General features: G+C 38.2%; 2 protein-coding genes across 6 annotated transcripts in view; one reads left to right on the top strand and one right to left on the bottom strand.

Moving 5' to 3' along the window:
* LOC137974773 (nucleoprotein TPR-like) overlaps nt 1-17,963 on the bottom strand; it is a 124,405-nt gene extending 106,442 nt beyond the window's left edge. For 3 of the 4 annotated variants that reach the window (XM_068821750.1, XM_068821749.1, XM_068821752.1), the window contains exons 1-16: nt 17,728-17,952; nt 16,410-16,514; nt 15,642-15,715; nt 14,706-14,802; nt 13,136-13,197; nt 12,561-12,602; nt 10,487-10,600; nt 9,887-9,937; nt 9,322-9,414; nt 8,685-8,765; nt 7,622-7,709; nt 7,232-7,300; nt 6,413-6,484; nt 5,462-5,556; nt 4,977-5,069; nt 4,309-4,413 (exon numbers count right to left, since the gene is read on the bottom strand). In XM_068821750.1, the coding sequence (XP_068677851.1) occupies nt 4,309-4,413; nt 4,977-5,069; nt 5,462-5,556; nt 6,413-6,484; nt 7,232-7,300; nt 7,622-7,709; nt 8,685-8,765; nt 9,322-9,414; nt 9,887-9,937; nt 10,487-10,600; nt 12,561-12,602; nt 13,136-13,197; nt 14,706-14,802; nt 15,642-15,715; nt 16,410-16,514; nt 17,728-17,947 (1,461 nt within the window). In that variant the 5' untranslated portion in view covers nt 17,948-17,952. Of the gene's footprint in view, nt 1-4,308; nt 4,414-4,976; nt 5,070-5,461; nt 5,557-6,412; nt 6,485-7,231; nt 7,301-7,621; nt 7,710-8,684; nt 8,766-9,321; nt 9,415-9,886; nt 9,938-10,486; nt 10,601-12,560; nt 12,603-13,135; nt 13,198-14,705; nt 14,803-15,641; nt 15,716-16,409; nt 16,515-17,727 lie in introns of all 4 variants that reach the window. The other variant, XM_068821751.1, reaches the window with a different exon arrangement.
* Nucleotides 17,964-21,970: 4,007 nt separating this feature from the next.
* LOC137975345 (uncharacterized) overlaps nt 21,971-22,500 on the top strand; it is a 20,221-nt gene continuing 19,691 nt past the window's right edge. The window contains exon 1 of one of the 2 annotated variants that reach the window (XM_068822437.1): nt 21,971-22,105. The gene's annotated coding sequence lies outside the window, so the exon portion shown is untranslated. The remainder of the gene's footprint in view (nt 22,106-22,500) is intronic. The other variant, XR_011117565.1, reaches the window with a different exon arrangement.

Below are 22,500 nucleotides of genomic sequence, written 5' to 3'. Positions count from 1 at the left end.
CCACATGGATGTCCAGTGTCCCCAATTAGTGCGGCAGTGCCCCAGCGCTAGCTCACTTGACACTTCATAAATTCATCATCATTGAGGGCATTAATTTTGCAAACTAATAAAGAACATTCTGTTTCCTGCATTACCCACTGAGGTGTTCCCCAGGGTTTACTTTGAGTTAGCATTTAAAAATGAAACATTTGTAACACAATGGAAGATTACTTCTTCACACTCATCACACCTGAGTGTATAATTTGTTTTACTGAGGCCCAAGATTAACATTGGACTTAAATAACATGAACCACTGTGCCGCAGACTCATTGACTGGATTGGGCAACATGTGTGGGTGAAGTTATTTTGGTTCTTTCTTGCTCCTAGAGGGAGGTTTTCTTCCAAGTGCATACTATTGCAGGTTTCTCCACTCCCTCTCAAACCCACATTTTACTTGATACATGTACCAACGTACTCTTTTCAAACACAAGTGCCTGTATAAATCAGTTACAGCCCGTACGAAAATTTGTGGCCTGACTGAGCAAGATTCGGGCCCGATTCGGGCCATAAAGCTGTTTTTAAGGCAAGAACTGAGCGAGACAAAGCGAGACAACCATTTTGTCGCGCTTGTGCGACTGAGCCAGACATTAGTTTGGTTTGATTATCGCCGATAGTGTGGCGTGAGTGAGCGAGAAAAAGTGAAACCCCAGTTTATTCATTTACGCCGCTGTAACGAGACATTTGTCACGCTGTATTATCGGTGAAACTCAGGCTGCTCACTTGTTATTCGATACATAAGTGATCTCTACTTGTTATTCGATAAGAAAAGATTAGTAGAAATAGATCAGGGAGTACTCAAAAATGCAAATCAGTTACTTAACTCTGGCTGTCGTTCTAATGTATTATATTATTTGCTGCATTTCTGTACGTGTAGTTCGTCCCCGGGTAAAAGGTGAGCAAACCATTTTTTACCGCTCTGAATTTTGAGCTAAAATACGTTTATGGCTGGATATTTTTTCCAAGTGATAAAATTAGCGTGATACCCACCCGTATCCGGAGAGGTAAGTTCAAATAGCTTAGCACGTTCAGGAGAAGCAATCTACATGTAGCTACCTCAAGACAGCATTATCCTGCTTGCTCAAAACGGAGGATAATTTTTTAATGATAGGAATTGCTTGTCGCTGGACGGAAAACCTTTAAGAGGGAAGAGCAATGTTTGAGTTTTGGCTATCGATAATTAAATATTTGTAACGGCCGTTGGCAAAACCCGGATCGGATCGGATCGGATCGGATCGGATCGGACCGGACCGGACCGGATCGGATCGGATCGGATCGGATCGGATCGGATCGGATCGGACCGGATCGGATCGGATCGACAAAGCCCGGACTGGTTCAATATCAAAATTCCTGCCAATAGACACATGAAATCCCTGGGTCACCAGTTAAGGTTACTTCCCACCTTCACGGGTGTCCTTCCGGAAAACGTTCGTACTTGCGTTTCAATAAAATCATAGCAAACTATACATCAGAAGAAAGCTTAATAAATGTGGACAGTTTGTGTATGCAAGGGCCATCTGAACAAAGTACAAGTGCCGGATCTTGGGAGATCTGACCAGCAAATAATATTTAGACTAAAAACAAAATAATTATGCAAGGCTGGTTGTACGGCTGTGAGGATATATAGTTTTTGTTTCACCAATATTTCGTCAGGTACGGCCCGACTTCTTCAGGGAGTTATGTACGAGTTATGATTTAACTCCCTGAAGGAGTCAGGCAGTGCCTGACGAAAATTGGTCAAACAAACACTATATATCCTCACAGCCGTAAAACCAGCCTTGCATACTTATTTTGTTTTTAGTCTTAATAAACGTAGTTTACGCCAACAGATATAGTGTAACTGAGTTTTCCTTTTATTGTCAGGAGCCGGTAAGACGAGAGACCACCGAGAGTTCTTCTAATTAATTTATCGGGTATCGGATGCCGCTTCACGAGCAAAATGACTTCACAGTGTTGTTATTCACAAGCCATCAATCAACGAAATTGTCTCAGGCGTTTTCGATATTCTGATTGGTTGTTTAGATATCCGCATCTAAGGTTGGAGTAGCCAAAAATATGCGAGGTATGTTGTGTAAATGGACGCCATGAGAAATTATTCTAAATATCGGAATCTCCTGACAAACTTTTGTTGATTGATGGCTTGTGAATAACAACACTGTGAAGTCATTTTGCTCGTGAAGCGGCATCCGATACCCGATAAATTTAACAGAAGAACCCTCGGCGGTTTCACGTCTTACCGGCGCCAATTCTAACACTTACCAAAAGAAAAACTCGCTAAAGCAGTATATTTATCGAAAACTACATTTACTAAGCTTTCTTCTGATGTATAGTTTGTTATGATTTTATTGAAACTAACGCGAGTACGAACTTTTTTCCGGAAGGACACCCTTGAAGGTGGGAAGTAACCTTAACTGGTGACCCAGGGATTTCATGTGCCTATTGGCAGGAATTTTGATATTGAACCAGTCCGGGTTTTGTCGATCCGATCCGATCCGATCCGATCCGGGTTTTGCCAACGGCCATTTGTAACCGCTTTTGGCGCGCGTTTCAGTTTAACTGTGCATTTCACCAAATATCTGAATCTCTACACAGATGCAGAGCTTTTTCTTCCCATTTAGGACAGTAATCAACCAGATCAAAACAGAATTTATTTGCTCTAATTAATATTGCTGGAAACAATTTTCTCTTTTATGAAATAGATTTTAAACAATGTATGAAGATTTAAAATAAATGAGAAACTAGAAACGAACACCTCGCTATCTGATCACAAATCACTGTGGAAACCTGGCTACTAACATGCCTACCTTATTATGGACACTTTGAATGACTTCAGTCGCATTTTGTTGTATGCTAAAAGCTGGTACATTCTTTTTATTTAAGTTACCTTAAACTGAAACATGTTCCTGTCTTACATGACTGTCCACGCAATGATGACAAGGGTCATGTTTACTGTAGTTGGTCTCGGTCGAGGAGTGTTCGCTTATTTATTGGCACGGAAGCTAAAGATAGGATATTTCGAATAAGGATAAATTCAGTCTGTTAACCCTTTGGTTGTAACCACTAAAAATGTGATACAAGAATTATTTTGTCGATACATTTGTTATTCTGCTTCCAGTATCAAAACAAGTCCACAATGTCGCCGTAAGTCACGCAAACAAAAAACATTGGTACTGTCTATGGGTGTGGGGGGAGTGGCAGGGGATTTTCTAGTTTGTAATTTATAATGGCACTATTAAAGTAGGCATAGTTTCAATGATGGCCTGTTTTGTTTCTGTTTATACTGATTTCAATGTTTCTTATAAATAATGCGTCAAAGTACCAGGATAGCGCGATGTACCCTCGCCCCCTGACAGATGATACTTCATATCCTCATTGTAATAAGCTGAGAAATAAGCTTGTGAGTCAGACAAATACGGAGAAACTTACAGAAAATCACTTATGTCTTACATGTAAAACTATTCAGTCCCCTATCAGGCATCATAATAAAATTGACCATCTACGAGCATCCGTTTACTGTTTGCGTGACTGACGGCTAAATTGTGGACTTGTTTTGAAACTGGAAGATGTGTACTGACAGAAAAATGCATGTCTCACATTTTTAGTGGTTACAACCAAGACATGGACTCTTGCTATAACCAAAGGGTTAACAGACAGAGTTTCTCGTTATCTGAAAGATCCTGTCTTTAGTTTCCGTGCCAATAAATGCCACTTTTTTCCTGTCGCGCAAGGTCGCACAACATTCAAGCTTCTCATGGCGTTGTGTCTGTTTAAACTTAATCCTGTGAGGAAACAATATACAGCGCCCAAATCTCTAAGTAGCGGTAAGTTTTCCTGGGTTTCTTCCCCGTAATTACCGCTATTAACAAAGGGTCTTAGTTTTCGTTCGAAAACTAAGAGCGGGGTTGTAGTTTTCGTACTACGAAAGCTAAGACCAGGTCTTAGGTCTTAGTTTTCGTAACACCCGAAATTATAAGCCATAAACTAACGTCACGCCCATAAAAATGTATTGTTCATTAGCGTGATTTTTTATATTTTTTATGACCTGAATCTCGCCCGTTTATCGCTCAGAATATCGTCCAAATGTCAGAGTAGTACAAATGTCCCGCTCCATTCTCGCTCATTTATCGTTCAATTTTTATCGCTCCTGTCAGGCTGATTATCGTCACGCTCTGTATCGCTCATCAGCGAGACTTTTTATGGCCCGAATCTCGCCCGCGTCTCGCCCAGAATTTTCGTACGGGAGCATATCTCTGCCCTTTTTTTCCTACTCACAATCAGGGCAGAATCTAATCTTCTTGAAAGCTGATCGACACTGTGTAATGCCTGTTCATAGTCTCTTCTCTGTTGCTGCAGTATGGGAGCTTTCTCCTCAATTTCCTGCAAATGGCACACATCATAAAAAATATCAAACTACATGAGTCATAAGTACAGTGTAAGTTGCCATTAAATTCTTAGATATTAGGGAACTTTAACCTGAACTTACACGGAAAGTATCTGAAAATAGCTGAGCATACATATTGAGCAAATTTCTGAACTCAAAATCAACGTTGAATGTGAAAGCACTGGGTTTGAATGCACGGGATCTGTCTTATTAACGGTTGATTCAAGTCTGATTCATACAAACCAAAAGCTGTTTTGTTTAGCATGAAAAAAGCATCTCCCGTAATTTTATAGATAAACTGCTAAGATCTCCATGGTATTATCTTTGGTGTATGAACACTATCCAATCAGGGAATGTAGGATACACGTATAATTTTTTGTGGTGTCTAATTAGATACATGTAACTACCATAAATTGATCAAAACTGGTCACCCCTTCAAATCAAATGGGATCCTTGCTGTAACACTTTAAATTCAACCAAAATAGGCAAGCACAATCCAAAGGGGTAAAAAATAAAGTTATTATTAAGAAGTCAGACTAATTTTACAATTTAGTTTTACCTTAAGTATCTGGTCCAAGTACTGCTTTAGTCTAATATTCTCATCTTTTTCTTGTTGTAGTGCATCCGAGACTTCAACATATTGGCTGTAGATCTGGAAAAAAAAATTCAATACGGGTCATTGAAATTGCAAGAATGCCAAGTTCAACAATTCAGTCCTCCCAGTAGCACGACACCATTCAGCAAGACATGTTTATTTCTCCTAAAAGACAGATAAGACTAACAGACAATTATTAATCTATTGTCTCTTAGGAGTGATCCTTTACTCTGTCTAACACCAGACGATTATATACTGTAACACCCTTGTCACGTACATTCCACAAAATTGCAAGAATATTAGACTTAAAACATCACATTGAAATGATCGAAACAGACTGCAGATGCGATTTTGTCTGGAGCCCTTCAATACATGTAGAAGAGTGACTGGTTTATACTAACTTGTAATAATATATTAAAGATTAGAGTTCAACTACACCAGTCCTGTACCTGGGTCAGTGTCATTCCAGATTTCATGAATGAACTTGTGGCAGCCGCAGTGGGTGAAAGAGTACTCAGTTCAGCTGGAGTGAGAGGAGCTGCACCTTGGAACAACAAGAATTTGAGGAATAAACTCAGCCTTTGTTGCCAATACATGTAAAATGTACAGTATAATTGTCAGTGCATATCATTGTCTGTTAAATAATAAAAATAAATAAATTTATTTAATGTTATTTAATTTAGTGCGTACAATGAAAATTAATTTTACGGTGTCAACTGTGACCTCGGGTCCTACACTAACAGCTGTATGCTTTATGTACATGTCTCTCCATTGCATCACACCCCTTCATTTGGTTGCAGCAGAGCACTAGTTCTGAGATATGGACAGTTGTGCTCAGGTCAGGTTTTTGGCTCCCCTTACATGTATACTACATGTATCTCTAATTTTGAAGCCTTGCACAAAATAATAATTTCATAATGAAGCCCACCAATGCAGGTGGTGGTTCATCTTTGCCTTTGCCCTCGTCTTCGTCTTCTTCTTATGTTTCATGTTTCACATTTCAGAGCTTAGTTTATGTTTATTGCTATGAACAGCTACTACATTAACTGCACTGTGACAGCGGACAAAATCCAAGCACTGGTCTCAAAATTCTCACTGTTCCCAATAAGGTTGTTTTATGAGCTGCTGCTGCTGCTGCTACTACTACTAGTAGTAATAATAATAATAATAATAATAATAATAATAATAATAATAATAATAATAATAATAATAATAATAATAATAATAATAATAATTATAATAATAATTCTAAGAATAATGTTAATTCTTGCCCCAGGTCCAGAACCAAGGCTAAGCAGTGTTTATGCCTGCAGAGTGAATACATGTACCATCTACAGTACTTGCAGGTTGTTCTGTCAACAGAACCATGGATTGTTTTCAAATTTCTACAATTTACCTACCTCTTTGCCTTGCAGCAGCAAGCAAGTCGTTAGCATTCTCCAACTCTCTCTCCAGTTTGCTAATCTTGTCCTCTGCAAGTACATAAAATCATGTCCAGAAAAATTTTGTCATGACTTCAACATACAAAATACATAAATTATCCAGTCACCCAAGGAACTATCCAGTCACCCAAGCTACTGTTTACAGCAGGAAGAACCTTAATCTCTACATTGATGACAATTTCAGTTAGCTCTTGGTTCTTCAGAATGGTCAGTGTGAAATGACAAGAGATGACTAAGCTACTTGTACATGTACCTCACTAGACCTAAAAACTGAATATGCAGTGAGGTAGAGATTGATTTCATACAGGTTTAAAACCAAGGAAATTTCAGAAATTTTACTTTGTCTAATGCCAGATGATTTTCCTGACATCAAAGGGGAACCCCTTACGGGGCAAGCCAGTGGCCATCCACTGCCCTGAATAGGCTTCGAATTGTGTAGCAGCAAAAGAACAGAGTTGAGGTTCAGGGAAATAATTTGGATTTTCCTTTGTTTTGGGCAAAGCAAAATGCTAATTCTACCCCGGCCTGAACCTCAACTCTGTTCTGTTGTTGCTGTACAATATGAAACTAGCCTATTCTGTACATGTAGATGTTGCTAAAATCGTTGTTTTGTTGTTTTTCGTTTGGCTCTCACCTCTTTTTTGGAATGGCCAAAACAGAAAAATCTTGTTTCTGTCTTTTGTTGTTCAATCTACAAAACTGAATGGCTCTGTGGGACACATTCTTCTCTGTCCCTAAATGTACAGACCCCACAACATTAATCATTCTTAACCTTACCATATTCCTTGGTCTTCTCTGCTTGGAAATTTTCTTGCTCCTTCAACTTACTGTCTGAATCAAGACGGCCTGGAAGGCAACATGAATCATGCAAAGCTAGTCATTCAAACAATGTTTAAATAGAAGATAATATACATGTACACTGTATAAAATTAATTGTACCAGCCAGCAGTTTTACACATAGCAATAGTATCAGAAAAATGTCCTTCTTTTGGAGGAGGGAAATCCCCAGCAGGACAAGACATCTCCAACATCTCATCTTATTACAGGCCAAGACTACATACCAATTTTATTATCTAGCAGTACATGACTTGTAGCATAATGTAATAGAAATAAAGAAGCTGTCACAAAGTCAGCCAATAAATGCTAATAAAGACTGTCTGAAAGTACCTTCATTAGCCTCTTTGAGCAACTTTTGCAGTTCTTCAAATGCTGTCAACAATTCATCACTCTTTTTCTTTGCCTCATCAGCACTATCCTGAAATGCAAGAAAAGCACACTGAGTACAAAATAAGGCCTGACACATCAAAAAGAAACCAGTGATCAAGGTGCCCAACCAATGAAGGCCTTTTGTTGCCTGAATTGCAAGACAGTGTCTTTGCAGGGTTTCATACAATTTTGAACAAGAAACCAATTAGCCCTCATGTAAAATGGGGAAAGTACAAGAGGCCCCTTGTCCCAACTTTTGCACAGTACAGCATGAGGAGTTAGTGTCTTGCATGTGAGCACTTGTTATGCCGCCTAAAAGCACTTTTGACGCAAACCATTCATTAATTTTTTATATTTTTTGTTTATCTATTTAAACATTAAGTGACAATGCCCATGGAGAGTCAACAATACAAACATGTAGGACAGAGCCCCTTAAAAGGCTTGCTATTGAAGCATTTACTGTACCCTCCCAACACTCAACACATTTACCCAGAACAAAACACCAGTCGGAGAATCTCCTGACCATGCCCTGCTCTTCGCGAATATACAAAATTAATGTAGTGTGTGGGTTCTTTTAATACATCCCAAAGGGTTACAAACATTGAAGGGCTGTACATTGTACATGTGAGACAGGGCCAACTGTTTATTGGACATCATTACATTGTATCTGAGAAGACTAGAGAGTCTAACCATTAATTTTGCAGAAGTCATAATTATATCAAAAGAAAAAAAGAATGAATAATGTAACATTCTCAAAGAAAGAGAACAAGAAATGAACAAGTGCTGTACCTGTCCTTGCCAAGTGAAGCCACCTGAAAAAGCTATTAGTAGTAATTACAAAGCCATTAACAACGCCCATTAAACAACATCCTTCCACATGAGTTCGAGAGATCCGTTTGGCATGCATTGGAATGAAAACCCCAACGAAACTGGAAAAGGGCAGAAGTCCACTGAGGCTGAATTTGTGATACACCAAGCTACAACAGATAATACAGTGTTTTAGCAATGGTGCCGGAAAAATTACCTTATAAAGTGTGGCCAGCTTTGACTGTGATGTCAGTTCTGTTTTGAAGTGGTCTTCCATCTTGGCAAATTGTTCACGAGCCTGTCAGCAAAGATCAGCATTCAGAGATCCAAAATTATCATGCCACTGTCATTAGCTTACGGTATGTGTAGCTATATGGTATGTCTGGCAATACCGTACCGCCACATGTACTGTAAGCTACTACATAATCACCCACTTGTTCAAGAGTGTTTATTTTTTCCATTATTCCACTTAAATACAGCAATGAAAATTGAATTATTACAAGAATGATTCTTATGATATTTTCAACAAATAATAATAATAATAATAATAATAATAATAATAATAATAATAATAATAATAATTGTTTTTAATATAATAAAATTAAAGTGGACTGATGCAAACAATAAGATAATTATAACAAATGGTTCAGTGCCAGTTTCAAGTCTCTTCAAAGCTTTCGAAAGTCCCATAATATCAGTTTTTAACACACACAGATTGTAAAAGGAGAGACAATGGTTAACAATAAATGTGACTGTACTTGTGACTTGTGTGAAGAACTGCCCATCCAGCTTTAGTATTTAAAAAAATTCAGATTCCCCCCTTTTTTTTTTTTTTGTTCTTTCAAATGCCTTACCTCCTTTAACTTGTCCATGTAACTTTCGACTTTGGTCTTCATGTCTGTATTGCTTTCCCTTAAAGCCTCTGCTGAGGTCTTCAACTGAGACAGCTGAAATTAATGTTCATTAATAAATTATTCCTCGTAGGAAAGGAAAGGTAAAGAACTACTGGTATTTTGTTATTTAAAGGTACATATACAAATGGAAACTCTAGTATGCTCTTTGTGCTTCACCCATCTTCTCTTAAGACCCCAAACTTACCTTGACCAGTGAGCCAAGCCCACTTTTTCCAAAAACCCAAGGCAATAAAAGTTACAAGTCAAAATAAATTCAGTCTGATAACAGAGAGTTAAAAACAAACATATAAATTAAAAGGAATTCCAAATGACTTTGAACGACAATGACTTATTATAAGCTGCCTTCATATACATTGCAGTCACTGTAGTATTTCCAAACTGCAGGATAAATTACATCCTTGAATTTTTCACCCTAACCCAGCTCTCCAAATGGGCCCACTGGTCAGTTTTGAATAAGGGATACAAGAGGAAGACCAAGACTTCCTCCACAAGATTTATAATGTACCTCTTCAATGGTCTCATCCAATTGAGTTTGAAGTTCCAAAACTTGGGAAGACTGTTGAAACAAAGTGCATTGTGCATTGGTTTATTTGATTTTTTCAGACTAAACAATGATGAAAAATAAATAAATAAATAAATGAATATTAATAAAGAAACAGTACCCATGGGAAGCAACTAGTTCCCCATTCTTCCCACACTGTAGTTGCATTTATTTAATGAGTCATGCACACAACTGCAGACCAGCAGGACAAAATTAATTACAAGTCCATTTACGGCCGAAATACACGTCACCCACCTCCCCATGAGTAGCTCAAAAGGGTAGAGCATCCGACCAACGTTACAGTGCTCATAGGTTCAATTTACCCTGCCTAAGACTCTGATTTTTCAGTTGTCCTTTCACTCATCACCTGACGCAACTGGTTTCCCATGCAAAATGTATTATTAAACTTTCACAGAACCGATGAGAATATAAATCATTTTTACTTTGCAAACTTCTTATTAACTCCACATGCCAAAATACATTCATTTTTATAACCCTTTTCCTGGAGAAATAAGGTCCCTTTTCTCTTCCAGCATACTTTTTAATTATTTCTCTTAAAATCACCTTTTCCTTGCGCAGTTTGCCCAACTCATCCGTTTTAGTTTTCAGCTCATCACTCAACCAAGTATTTTGTTTTTGAACAAGCTCCTTTTCTTGTTCAATCCTCTTTTCACGGAACTGAAACATAACAATTACCATGACTTTGTATGTGAAACTGCAGTTGTGTTTTCTCGGTCTGTAAAATTAAAAATAACACATTCTCACATTTCCTTACAGGTGGAGCTGTCCTCTCAGTTTTGGTAAATTTTGTCACAACATTAATGTCAAAGTGGATCCACTCACAGTACAGCATCTGATACCTCAAGAAGTGCACATACAACCAAAAACCATGGTTTGCTATGGTTTTAATGCTTTGGTATTGCTACCTGTAACCCCTGCAAGCTTGGAATAACTCAGCCCAGGACCAAAAATAGAATTATCGCGTTCCAAGGAAGGAGGACGCATCCTAATAGAACACTAATCATGTTTCGCGTGTATTGATCGTGATTTCAGGGGTTTGGACAACATCTTGGACTGGCTGGCCAACTGGCACACATCACCTTGATCTGAAGTGATTGTGAATCTGTCATGCCTCAAAATCTGATCCCTAACACCCAAATCAAAATGGTAGAAATTTTCCGTATTCAAGGTGCGTGGCAGCTGTGCGTGTTGGTTGCTTGGCCATTTTCTTCGCGGTTTTCCAAAAGGTAAGTGAAGTTGTGCTGATTTATCTGAAGTATTACACTGGCAAATTATGACAAAAGCTACTTATCAGAAAATCAGAAAGCCATGTAGTTACTGTAGTGTGTTTTGTAGGTAACAGATGCTGCAATTCGTCCCCTGTGCGTTTTGGCCGCCGCCCTTGTATCAACTCCACTACCAAGAAGTTGAGCTATTAAACGTTGTAACGGGCCATTTCTCGAAAGTCCCAAAACTTTACAGGCCACTTTTAGGTGAGGTGTCACAATTCCCTTTGTATCTCAAGAACAGAGAGGATTTAAATCATCAAACTTCACAGTCATTTTGCTTTTTGCTACCTTGAAAAGATGTTTAAGGATGATTCGGCTTTCCAGAACAAGTGGTTGAAACTTTCACAAAATTTATGGTTTTACAGGCCCAAAACGTTTTCGGGACTTTCAAGAACAGGCCGCTGGTTGTTGTTGTGTTTAACTTTGCAACTGGTTTATTAAACTGCCTGAGAGCACCCCACAAGTCCACTTTGCCTGAATATTTCTAGGCAATCAGTATAATAAAAAATACTATTAATTTACTTAATACTAGAAAACAAATGCACTTTAGTTTACTAATCCATGATTAGTAACAGTAACAATAAAATTATAATTATATAATGTTACATTACTGGAGAGGTATCTTCCTTAATTTTATGGTTCAAGTATATTTTCCAGGCAGCATAAGGAAAAAGTGATCCTCGAACCTTTGTGGACAATTTTAAGCAATTGTTTCTTATAGGCACCTACATGTACATGTAAAAAATTCAGGTAGCCATCAGATACTGTAAATGCAAGGATCACTTCTTCGTCTATAACCCGCATATCAAATATAATTATTAAGAAAAAGAAATCACCAAAGTATAAACAAAAACCTGGCAAATAGTACGTCAGTACCATGGCAGTATGAAAAGATTACTTTTACTACCATTTGTACATGTATAGACCAAATGCAAGTGGCTAATCAATTTGGTCGTGCCACAAGTCCACTAACAATAATACTCATAATTAGTTCGCCGCTAATAATTATTGCTTTCACAATAGTATTCAATTTGACTTGGGAGTGTTTCTAAAGTTGGAAAGAAAAGAAGAAAGCCTCAAAAGTCATCTTATTCAAACTCTTGCCCAAACGTTACAAGTTACAGTTTTACAAGTTCTTTAAAATCATACCTGTAATTTTGGTTTGAACCCATGAGTCCAATTTATCTTAACTTACTGTCACAGTGAAGAACGATCATGCAGGTGAGCTTAATCCTGAGAAAGGCTGTTAAGGATGACATTGACTGATCTTTCAACAACCTGAGTGGAATTCATCTTCAGGTCAAGTGATTTGAGTGACAAATTATTTTGTGAAAGTTCTTTACAAGTACCTTGAGAGAAGTTTCTTGACTTTCTATTTCATCCAGTTTTGCCTTGAAAGAAATTTAATGGGAAGCATTAACCTTAAATAACAACAAATACAGTACCTGAAATTTTGCAACTGGACAATATACTGTAAGACAAGACAAGACAAGACAAGACAAGACAAGACAAGACAAAACAACGTATCCATCTTTATTTATGTGTGAAGATATTCTAGCTCAGCTAACAAGCCATACTAATATCTGACAACTACATGTGTACTACCACAACAATTAAGAAACGTTATAAAAATTAAAGCATTTAAAACTACTTGGTAACTTAATTTAACTTTTTTTTAGAATGAATAATATTATAAATCAACAACTGTATGAGGCAAACCCTGCATCATTCAGGCTTTCAAGATCTTTACTGTTCATTAGACTTTTCAAACTGACGCACCCTGGTCAGAGTTTTTCCAGCTGTCGTGAAAACACAACCACAATGAACCAGTGAAAACCAGTAGTTAAGCACCAAAAATTGCAAATGTTATTAATTATACATGTAATTATTTTTATAATTATTTTTATTCTGTTGCTTTACAAACCTGTGCCTCACACTTAACAGAATTGGCTTCTGACAATTTATTAGACATCAACTTCCATTCATCTGTTTGAAATGAAATACAAAATTTAAAGTTTTAAAAGCAAATTGTTACAAATGAAGGAGTCCAAAGGCCAAAGGTATGTTTTTATTATTTTCTGTAAACCTTACTCCAACATTAAAAAAATGTTTAAAGCATTAATTTAAAGTAGTAGTTAATTTTACATGTAAAAAATTTATTAATAATTCATGAGCCTAACAGCCTATCAAAACATCGAGCATTCAGTTATATTCAGAAATACATGTACAAGTAGAAGCAATAAATTATTAAGAACTACCTAACTCCTAATTTCAGATGCCAAGGGGTAACCCAATGGGTGCAAAAGCGTTAAACACTCATTCAAAAACTCTTTAACCTCCTTCCTTCAGAGTGCCATTCACAGAATTTACTTGGTCTAACAACAAAATAATGAGTTTACTTGTGACTGGGAACCCCTCAGGCAGGGATAGATGGGTTACTGCCATAAATGTCCAAACTAATATAACCTCTCTATCACTTCCCTCCCAGGAGTGGGCCACTTTCAGATTTTACTGCCTGGCGTCAGGCAATTTTACTTGTCAAAAGGAGACCCCTCACAGGCCAAAACGTTAAAAAAGGTGGGTAAGAACAATAATTATTTATTTTGTAATAACATGGGTGAAAAATTACTCCTTAGTTTTGGCACGAAATTTCCGCGTTAATTTATAATTTCAAATGTGAAATTGCAATGTTGCCATGGCAACCTTTCTTACAGTGCCAAAATGGCATCCAGATTTGGAATTAAGGAGTAACTTGTCACCCATGATACTAACAGCTAATCAAAATTAATGACATACTCGTGAAATTAGGGAATAATAATTAATTTACTTGAGTTTTGTCCAAAATCAAATAATTGCCCTCGCCTAAGGGCTTGGGAATTATGTGATTTTGGACAAAGCACACATGAAATTATTCCCTGATAATACATGTATTTCACTTGTCACCATTTGAATACCCACTGCAAATGTGAACTGATATACACTGTACCCACAATGACCTCAGACAATGATCTTGAAAACAAGACAACCTTATTATCCCACAGAATCAAGACCATTGGAGACTGACTTTTCAAATACTTTACAATGCACTCCTTTACAGTAAATATTATTAAAGTTTATTCTTCGAAATATGAGAAATATCTGTATTGTATAATTCCACAACTCAATGTAATAAAAAATTATCTGAACATTATGTCAGTTTATTATATGGTTAGTGTTTCTGGCCGATATAACGTGCGTTATGATTGGCTAAGAGCAGCTACATGTATGTGCTAGGGCATTATCCTCCTGTAATCCCCAGGGGCCAATTATTGGTTATGTAAATTAGCTGTTTCTTCTTTAGAACCGTCTTGTTAGCCATATAATAAACAACTTAATAACCTTGACTGTTAGGTCGTTACAGCAAAATCTCAAACTGAGGCCTAGCTATATTGACCTCAGTTTGAGATGACCTCACTCGTGGTTATTAAGTGCATATTTTCAATATATCTTCTGACCATTTAGTCTGTCTATTTCCTGATTTTTCCTCTCAACCACTGATAGTAGGTCCAGTTTCTCCGATTCCAGCTGTTCGTTCAGCTTTGACACACGAGACTGAAAGATAATAATATTTGTAATATTAAAATAGACAAAATTCCCATACAAGCTGTAATTCAACTTTACATGTACAGTAATTAGACCCATTAGAAAATTTGCTATTAATTTTATTATGAATAAATCTAATGACATTTAGGTCGTGTTCTATTGGGATCAACCGTTTCAACCACAACCGATTTCGGTTGAAGCGGTTGAGGTTTCCCAATAGAACACTTTTCCAACCGTTTTCGGTTGAAACGCGGTAACTCCTGGGAATAGTTATTACCAGACTTCTCAGCGTTGACAAGTGGAGGCCTGAAAGCAACATGGCAGGAGCCCGCGGCCGACTTTAAATGGCCTGCGTAAATGACAGCGGTTGCTGCCAATGCTTTTTCAACCATTTCAACCTAGTTTGATGCCAGTTGAAAAAGATGATCAACCAAACCAACCGAAAATGGTTTTTTCCCAATAGAACACGAAAAAACCCAACTAAAAACAGTTGATCCCAATAGAACACAACCTTAGACAAGACAACAACAAGACAGTTACCTCCCTAAATAGTCAGGTGCAAGGTCCGAGACGACATAATTATCCCTTTACTTGCTTCCTGCTTTGTTAGAACATGTACATGTATGGTCTGACATTCAGCTTAGTTGATTAACCAAGCTTCCCGATACCCCCTTTCTGCTTATTAAGTATTCTTGTTCATTGACATGGGGCATAAGGCACCGTGGTAATTTCCAACGTTGCCATTGATACATGAACCTGCCCACTTCATTGTTCAAACTCCAAAGTCAATTTATCGCACAGCTCACAAACAAAGACCTACCCCCCTGTACATGTTTAGTAAACCTTACATAGTTGGCTGCTGCATCCTCCTTGATACTCTCAACCTCCTGTAGTCTTTTTTGTTTTTCAGCAAGATTGGCAACTACAAATAAACAAAAAAGAAGGTAAGATTCAAATGCTCCATCATTAACAAAATGGCTACAAAGCAAACTACTTGTACGAAGTACAAGAAAAACCATACATGTATGTCAATTCTACAGTATCCACAGTCTGCATGGCATTAAGAAATACAGATTTCAAAATACAGGATTAATTGCATACAAGTAACTTGAAGTACTCTGTACTGTACAAAGTAAAAGGAAAATAGAACAAACAAATCAATAGTCAGTACTTGAGTCTTCTGTTTTCTATTTCTACTGGACAAAATTACTACAGTGCATTAGAAACCAGAAAGTTTATGGATGCTGCATCAAATCACTGGCAATAATATGGAAGTGGCTTGCGAGAATAAACCCAAATCCAAATAAACAGAGCAAAAACATGCAAAGGGAAAAGTGCTCTGGCCTGTTAAGACCCCCATTATTTTTTTCAAATTCAGACATGATTTGAAAAAATATAAGGATTTATTGTATATGCACAATTTAGCTTTCGTCTGTAAACAAAATTTTAGTTTCTAAAGAAACGGTGGTACTGCGTCGGTGGGGGATTGAAACAGAAATTGATTATTTTTTTTATCAAACGAGTTGATAAAGGTCAAATAACCACCGTGAAAGATTTGGAAAGCTGACGTTTCGAGCGTTAGCCCTTCGTCGGAGCGACGAATGAACATCACACACCTGTTTCTTCGTGTTCCTTCTGAAGCCTTGCATGTTGCTTCTGCTCAGACTCAAGTTTTGAGTTACAGCTGATAAGCTGCTTTTCAATCTGGCTGAATTGCTGTTCTGTATAAAGGAAAATAAGATCATTTTCAAATCATAAATGAGAGTCCTTATTTAAGGGCCAGGCACCAAGGAGAATTTTATGGTTAGCTCAAGATTATGTTACTATAAATTTCATTAACTGTACATGTACAATGCTTCCTAATAAAACAATTTAAGAGCAATCATGAATTTGAATGAAAATAGTGTACAAAGTGTCTATCTCTGAAGCCAGCATGTGACGTGGCTCACCAGGCCAGATTGTCAAAGCGCTTCTCAGCAAACAAGACAACTGAAGGAACTTGTCAAACATAAGCAATTTCTAATGACATACAACTTAAATTTAAGGGTAACCAGTCGTTTTGCCCACAATTACAATGTAGTTCGCCTACGTCTTGGGTTGATTCGCCGACATGTCCTTACGTATACAATGGGTCATAGCCAATTACCCAAAGGTGCTTTTTCAAAACAAGGTGGCATTTGCATGCTTGGAAGAACACACTCATTCATTAACATGATACTGTCACGTACTAAACCTCATTGCAACATACCAACACTCTCAGCCGATATGTGACATTTGGAGACTGCAGACTGTCTACAAAAAGCTCTGATATAAAACAGTATTTAAGTGTAGGCACCGATTTCAAATAGTGCTGAAAACAATATTTAAGTCTAAGCACCCATTCTAAAACGGTTAGCTTTCAATAACTGTGAGTTAGGGTTAGTCTGCAGTCTGTAAATGTCGCATACCGTTTCTCGGCAGTTTCTTGTTTCCTGAATAACAAACGAGCGTTGTTGCCGAACTTTGGCATCTTGAATACTGTAAGTATGCCATTAAATAAGTGATTGCAAAGTGACATTCCATGACTTGTGTGCGCTCGTGTTAGTGTGAAGGACTTTAATTTTATGCCCTTGTCTATGATCTCGCTTTTGGCTAGCTAGATTCTTCTGTAAAAGATTGACGTTGGTCGTGCAACAAACTGGATGATTTAAATGCTTTACATTAATGATTGTCATAGTAGGCGAAAGGGGTGAATGCGTTGGCAAACTGACATATCAGACGAAGGCGAATCGTCCCTGGACGTAGGAGAACTGATCGTACGCAAAACGAGCGTTTAAGTTTTGGAAGAAATTAAAAAAACTAATCGTCTAGCAACTTGGAAAGTAACTAAGTAAATTCCAATGAGAATTAAAGAATCTACTTCCAATAAGTGTACTACAGCAAGGAAGCTCAAACCTGCATTTACACGTGCACGACGAAGATTCGCCACGTCCAAGCGATATTTTTCCTCGCTGGAGACCCGCTCATCGAAAACAGCTTTGACTCTGCCTAAAACGGAGGCTGAATCTTCATTATAGCTCGCAACATTAGCAAGAATCTCCTTAGAAATTCCTAGAGAATGCGACAAAGCTGTTACAACTTCACTCTCTTCCACAGCTACCGCGGAGGCCGCCATTTTGGAAACATGAACCCGTAATGCAGTGTGGGATCTTATATGATCCTCCTCGCACTTTGCCTTACATGAAGTACCTTTGCGTTCGGACTGGCCACGAGCCCAACCGATGATCATTTTCTCGATAACATCATCTTTTCGGGTGCGAAAACTTGTACATGTACTTTTTGGTAAATTTCCGCGACATGTTAATTTCGCGAATTTCGCGATATTGAGAAAAAAGGCGAAATTAAAGTGACGCGAAGATGACATGACGCGAAAAGTAAGTGACTTACATTAGGTCAATAACTAAGAAAAGAACGAGTTTATTACCGCGGAAACGTTTACAAAATCACATTGTTTTTCTGAATGTCCTGGTCATCCTCTTCGCGACTAGTTTCTACCTCCTCTCCAGGCGGCATTTCTCCTTTAAAGTCTTCAAACTGTCCATTAACTCGCTCCCTGTAATGCTGTTCCACTAGCTGCTTTAATCCCCCCGGGGGAATCCCATATATAACACAGAAATTAAAAATACAATGACTTTTAATGATGGCAAAGACATAATCATCTAATACTTTCACCTACGTGAAGAAATATAAAAGTGTATATTTACACTTTTATATTTCTTCACACGCAATCCTAAAGGAGACCTTTATGGCTACATATGGTTGCGTTTTGCCCAGTGGCTTCCATGTTGAATTCCTTGAAGATGTTTGCATTTTTTATAACTGACGGCTCAGTCTACTGGAATTTCCAAACTCCCTTGTTTATGAATGACGACCTTAAGCTATCGGTTTTGAAACCAATACATGCAACTTGATTGGTGGAAATGTCACAGCATAAATTTTTCACCAGCCCACAGGGGAGGGTTCATGTCTTCAAAGGATGGGAGAAGGCGGGAATAAATGGTCAGTATTAACTGGAAGGGAAGTATTACGGCCAATGTATCATTGACGATGAAATGTTAATTGCCGGTGTATTACTCAAAAACTTGAAAATAACACGATTCAAGTTATAAAATTTTCGCAAAATCGCGAAATTTAATTGTCGTGAAATATGTGCACATCAAGATCGCGAAATAAAGATGTAACGAAATTTTCTAGTAATAAGGTACCACACCCGAAAAGGTTTCGATGAAGGTACGCCAGGAAAGTCATTTGCAAAAGTACGCACCACTGATTCTTCAAAGTAAGTAATGTTTAACCATAGTTAGTAGTAGCTCCCAGTACACTGCAAGGTCAGAACTCATCAGCACCCATGCAGGAAAATGAAAAAGGAAAAGGGACTTCGACAAATTAACTCAATTCAAATAAAAGGTTGGGACCAATGATCAGACTTCTCAACTGTAATTCTAACATTTTAGTTGGGGGGGAGGGGAGGGGGTAGATGGGTAGGTGTCAATTGGAACGAAAGTTCAGTTCCTTTCCCCCATCGCACCATGCCGTTAGTTTTTTTTTTTGTTTTTCACATCTCTGTTTATTGTCAATCCTATTTCTTTATCTTTATATTTCTGCTTTATTGTAACCCATGCATAGATGTAATTTTGCAACGAAGCCAACAAACTAAACTAAACTAAGAACTTGAAACCACATAAGGCAGCTTGAGCTCGCGCCTCTAGTCCTAAAAGAGCTGTCCTCCAAAATTGCACCAGTGCTGTTACATGAGAAGAGTTTTACCAATTCGATTCAAACCCATACCATACCCAGCGACTAGAAGAAAGCCCGAGTCAGTCCAATTTTTAAGAAAGGGGATAAAGATAGACCGGAAGACTATAGTCTCGCTGACTTGCATTTGTAGCGAGTTACTAGAGCACATTATAACATGCGGCGTTACGCACCACCCAGAGGCTAACAACTTCCTTTCTCCAGTGCAGCATGCTTTTCGCAAGAACATGTACTGTGAGTTACAGCTCCTTATTTTATTGACTCTCCACGAAACCCTAGGCAAACTGATGTCATCATCATGCAAAGTCCCTCACAACCGGTTACTGTTGAAACCGAAATATTATGGAATCAGAAAGATTTCTTTAGCATGGATTAATTTAGGACTCTTCCAGAATAAGGGGCAGCAATGGGTGATCCGTCTGAGATGGTGAAAGTTTAGCTCCCGCCCCAGTTCTCTCAGGTGTCCCACAAGGCTCAGTCGTTGTCTCAGCAATCTATCTCATTTATATCAATGACTTGCAAACTGGCATAAAATCAAAGCTCAGGCTCTTAATTTGCTGACGATACTATGATGTATCTTACCGTCAACATTTGCGACGACTGCTAGCATCTTCAGCATGATTAAGAAGTGGTGAAAGGTATGGCAAATGCAATTTAACACCTTAAAGTGTGAAGTATTTCGTGTCTCCCGTGCACGAAATCATATTCCGTATACATACTGAACAGTAGTCCATTCGGAGACAGATACTTTAATGCTTTAATAGGGCTCCTAAGACAATGTACAAAAGATCTTAAGTGCAATAAACACATTAATGTAATCACGCCGCTAAAGCTAATCGCTCCCTTGCATTCCTGAAAAGAAACCTGAAAGTACATTCAAGTTCATTACGCGAAAAGACATATCTGGGGTTTGTGCGCCCCCAACCAAATACGGGTCTATAACATATGGGACCCAAGACCAGGAGTCGAAAACAAATGGAGCCCACAAAGTTGAAATGGTTCATTGGCGTGCCGAAAGGTGGACACAATACTTCAAGTATCACCGACATGCTCGATGACCTGGGCTGGAGAGCACTGGAGCAAAGAAGAGTTGACGCTCGGTTTGCACTTCTTTTCAACATCTATAATGGTCAAAGACCAGTTGACACCAGAAAGTGCTCAGACATCCGACTCGTAGATCCCGGCAATCACATAGCAACACTTCATTCCTCTATCTACCAGTACTTACTTTCACCGCCTTTCATTCTACCCCAGAACAATTATGCAGTACAACAGTCTACCTCAGTTACCAACCTAACTACATTGGTAAATTCAAACAGTCTGTTTTCTCTTTCACTCACAGTCATGTAAACTAGAAGTTGATACTTTGCTTTTTTTTTTTGTTTTTTTTTTGTGTTAGTTGACTCCACGACATCAATCTTCTGCTTCGAAGGGCAGGCGCGTTCGTTAAATAAATAATAGACTGAGTGAAAGAAGGCAAATTGATTGCAAAGATTTTATGCCTTGGAACGTGTTTCATTATATCGACGCTACAGAAGAAGTTTTGGAACCCTTAAAATTTTCCAAACTTTTCGGGCCTTTGAGAAACTCATGCTTAATCTGATTCAAATTGTCGTACTGCTCCCCCGGCGAGGGAAATTATGCGCTGTTCGTTAGCTATTACGGAGGAGGTGTGTTTAACACTCTTTCTCTCTCGTCATGATTGAAATACAGTTTTCATTCTCACAGTGTTGACTCGCTTTGAAGAGGAGGCAGACATGAACTCGGAAATGGTCTATTGCTGCGGAGCGAGCGAAGCGAGCGAGCATCAACATAATCTGGATTGAGTATGCAAGCTACGATGAATTCTCGAATTCACCACTTTTTACCAGAATGCATTACGTTTAACCAGAATTCACTGCGACGCGAGGAACTTAAAAATGATCCTGCTTTTGATGACAAACGTGAGTGCATGACTTTCCCAAGAACACTTCATCACGGTCCGGAAAGGGGTGATCCGGGTTTCATTTCGGCACATTGACGATAGTTTCATTCCCTGAACAAACTAAATTAAAATAAGTCCCTCTGACGTCAATACGCCGTTGCTGTGGTTATCAATGACAAATGTTGTAACTATTAACTAAATGTGCGGCAGCATTGTTTTCTGTTGGAATGATATACTAGTTTACAAAGTCATAAATCAATTCTTGTTTTGACTTTACCACCTTGAAAAAAATTGTCATCCGTGATTTGATTTCCTTCTTCAGTCTTCAGTTTCAATATTAAATTTAAATTATCCCATTCATGAATTTGTAGTTTTGGGGTTGAACATTTCGCCTTTCCAGATTCCACAGTTCCAGCGATCCAGCTTAGCACAGTTTTTGTGCAATCCATATTTAGGTATTGGGTTACGCATAACATGCAAATAGGGTTCCGGAATGTTTTAAAGTAAAGAGCGCAAAACATCACTTCAGACCAGTCACTCTGTCAAGCTAGGACATTCCTGTGACACAGAGAATCTCTGGAAGCATTAAATACGGTATGTGTCACTATTCTAACTAACCCATAAAATAAATTAGTTTTCAAACGTTTGTCAAACGCATTCTATCTTTTCTCATTTCTGAGCACCGACGCGTTTAATTCTCTTGCAAAATGCTAGTGATCTATGTCTAAGCCATTTCTCCGCTTTTTAACCTTTTCATTTTCTGCTCGACAAGGAAAGAAAATCTGAAGTATTGTGAAGGCTTGAAAATGCCCAGATATTCCGAAATCGGAAAGTCCTGCGTCACACTTGCTCTAAGGCCGGAAAAGAAAACGCTACAAACGTGAGCTCTGTGATCTACCCACAGTCCCGAACGTATTTTAAAGGTCGTTTTGTCATTACGCACAAAAGTGATGGGGTTATATACAGCAGTAAATCGAAATCCAGAGGCT

Source organism: Montipora foliosa, chromosome 11, assembly GCF_036669935.1.
Source record: "Montipora foliosa isolate CH-2021 chromosome 11, ASM3666993v2, whole genome shotgun sequence".
NCBI lineage: Eukaryota > Metazoa > Cnidaria > Anthozoa > Scleractinia > Acroporidae > Montipora > Montipora foliosa.
The sequence above is the reverse complement of the archived record's forward strand: the minus strand, read 5'-3'. Positions and strand labels throughout refer to the sequence as shown.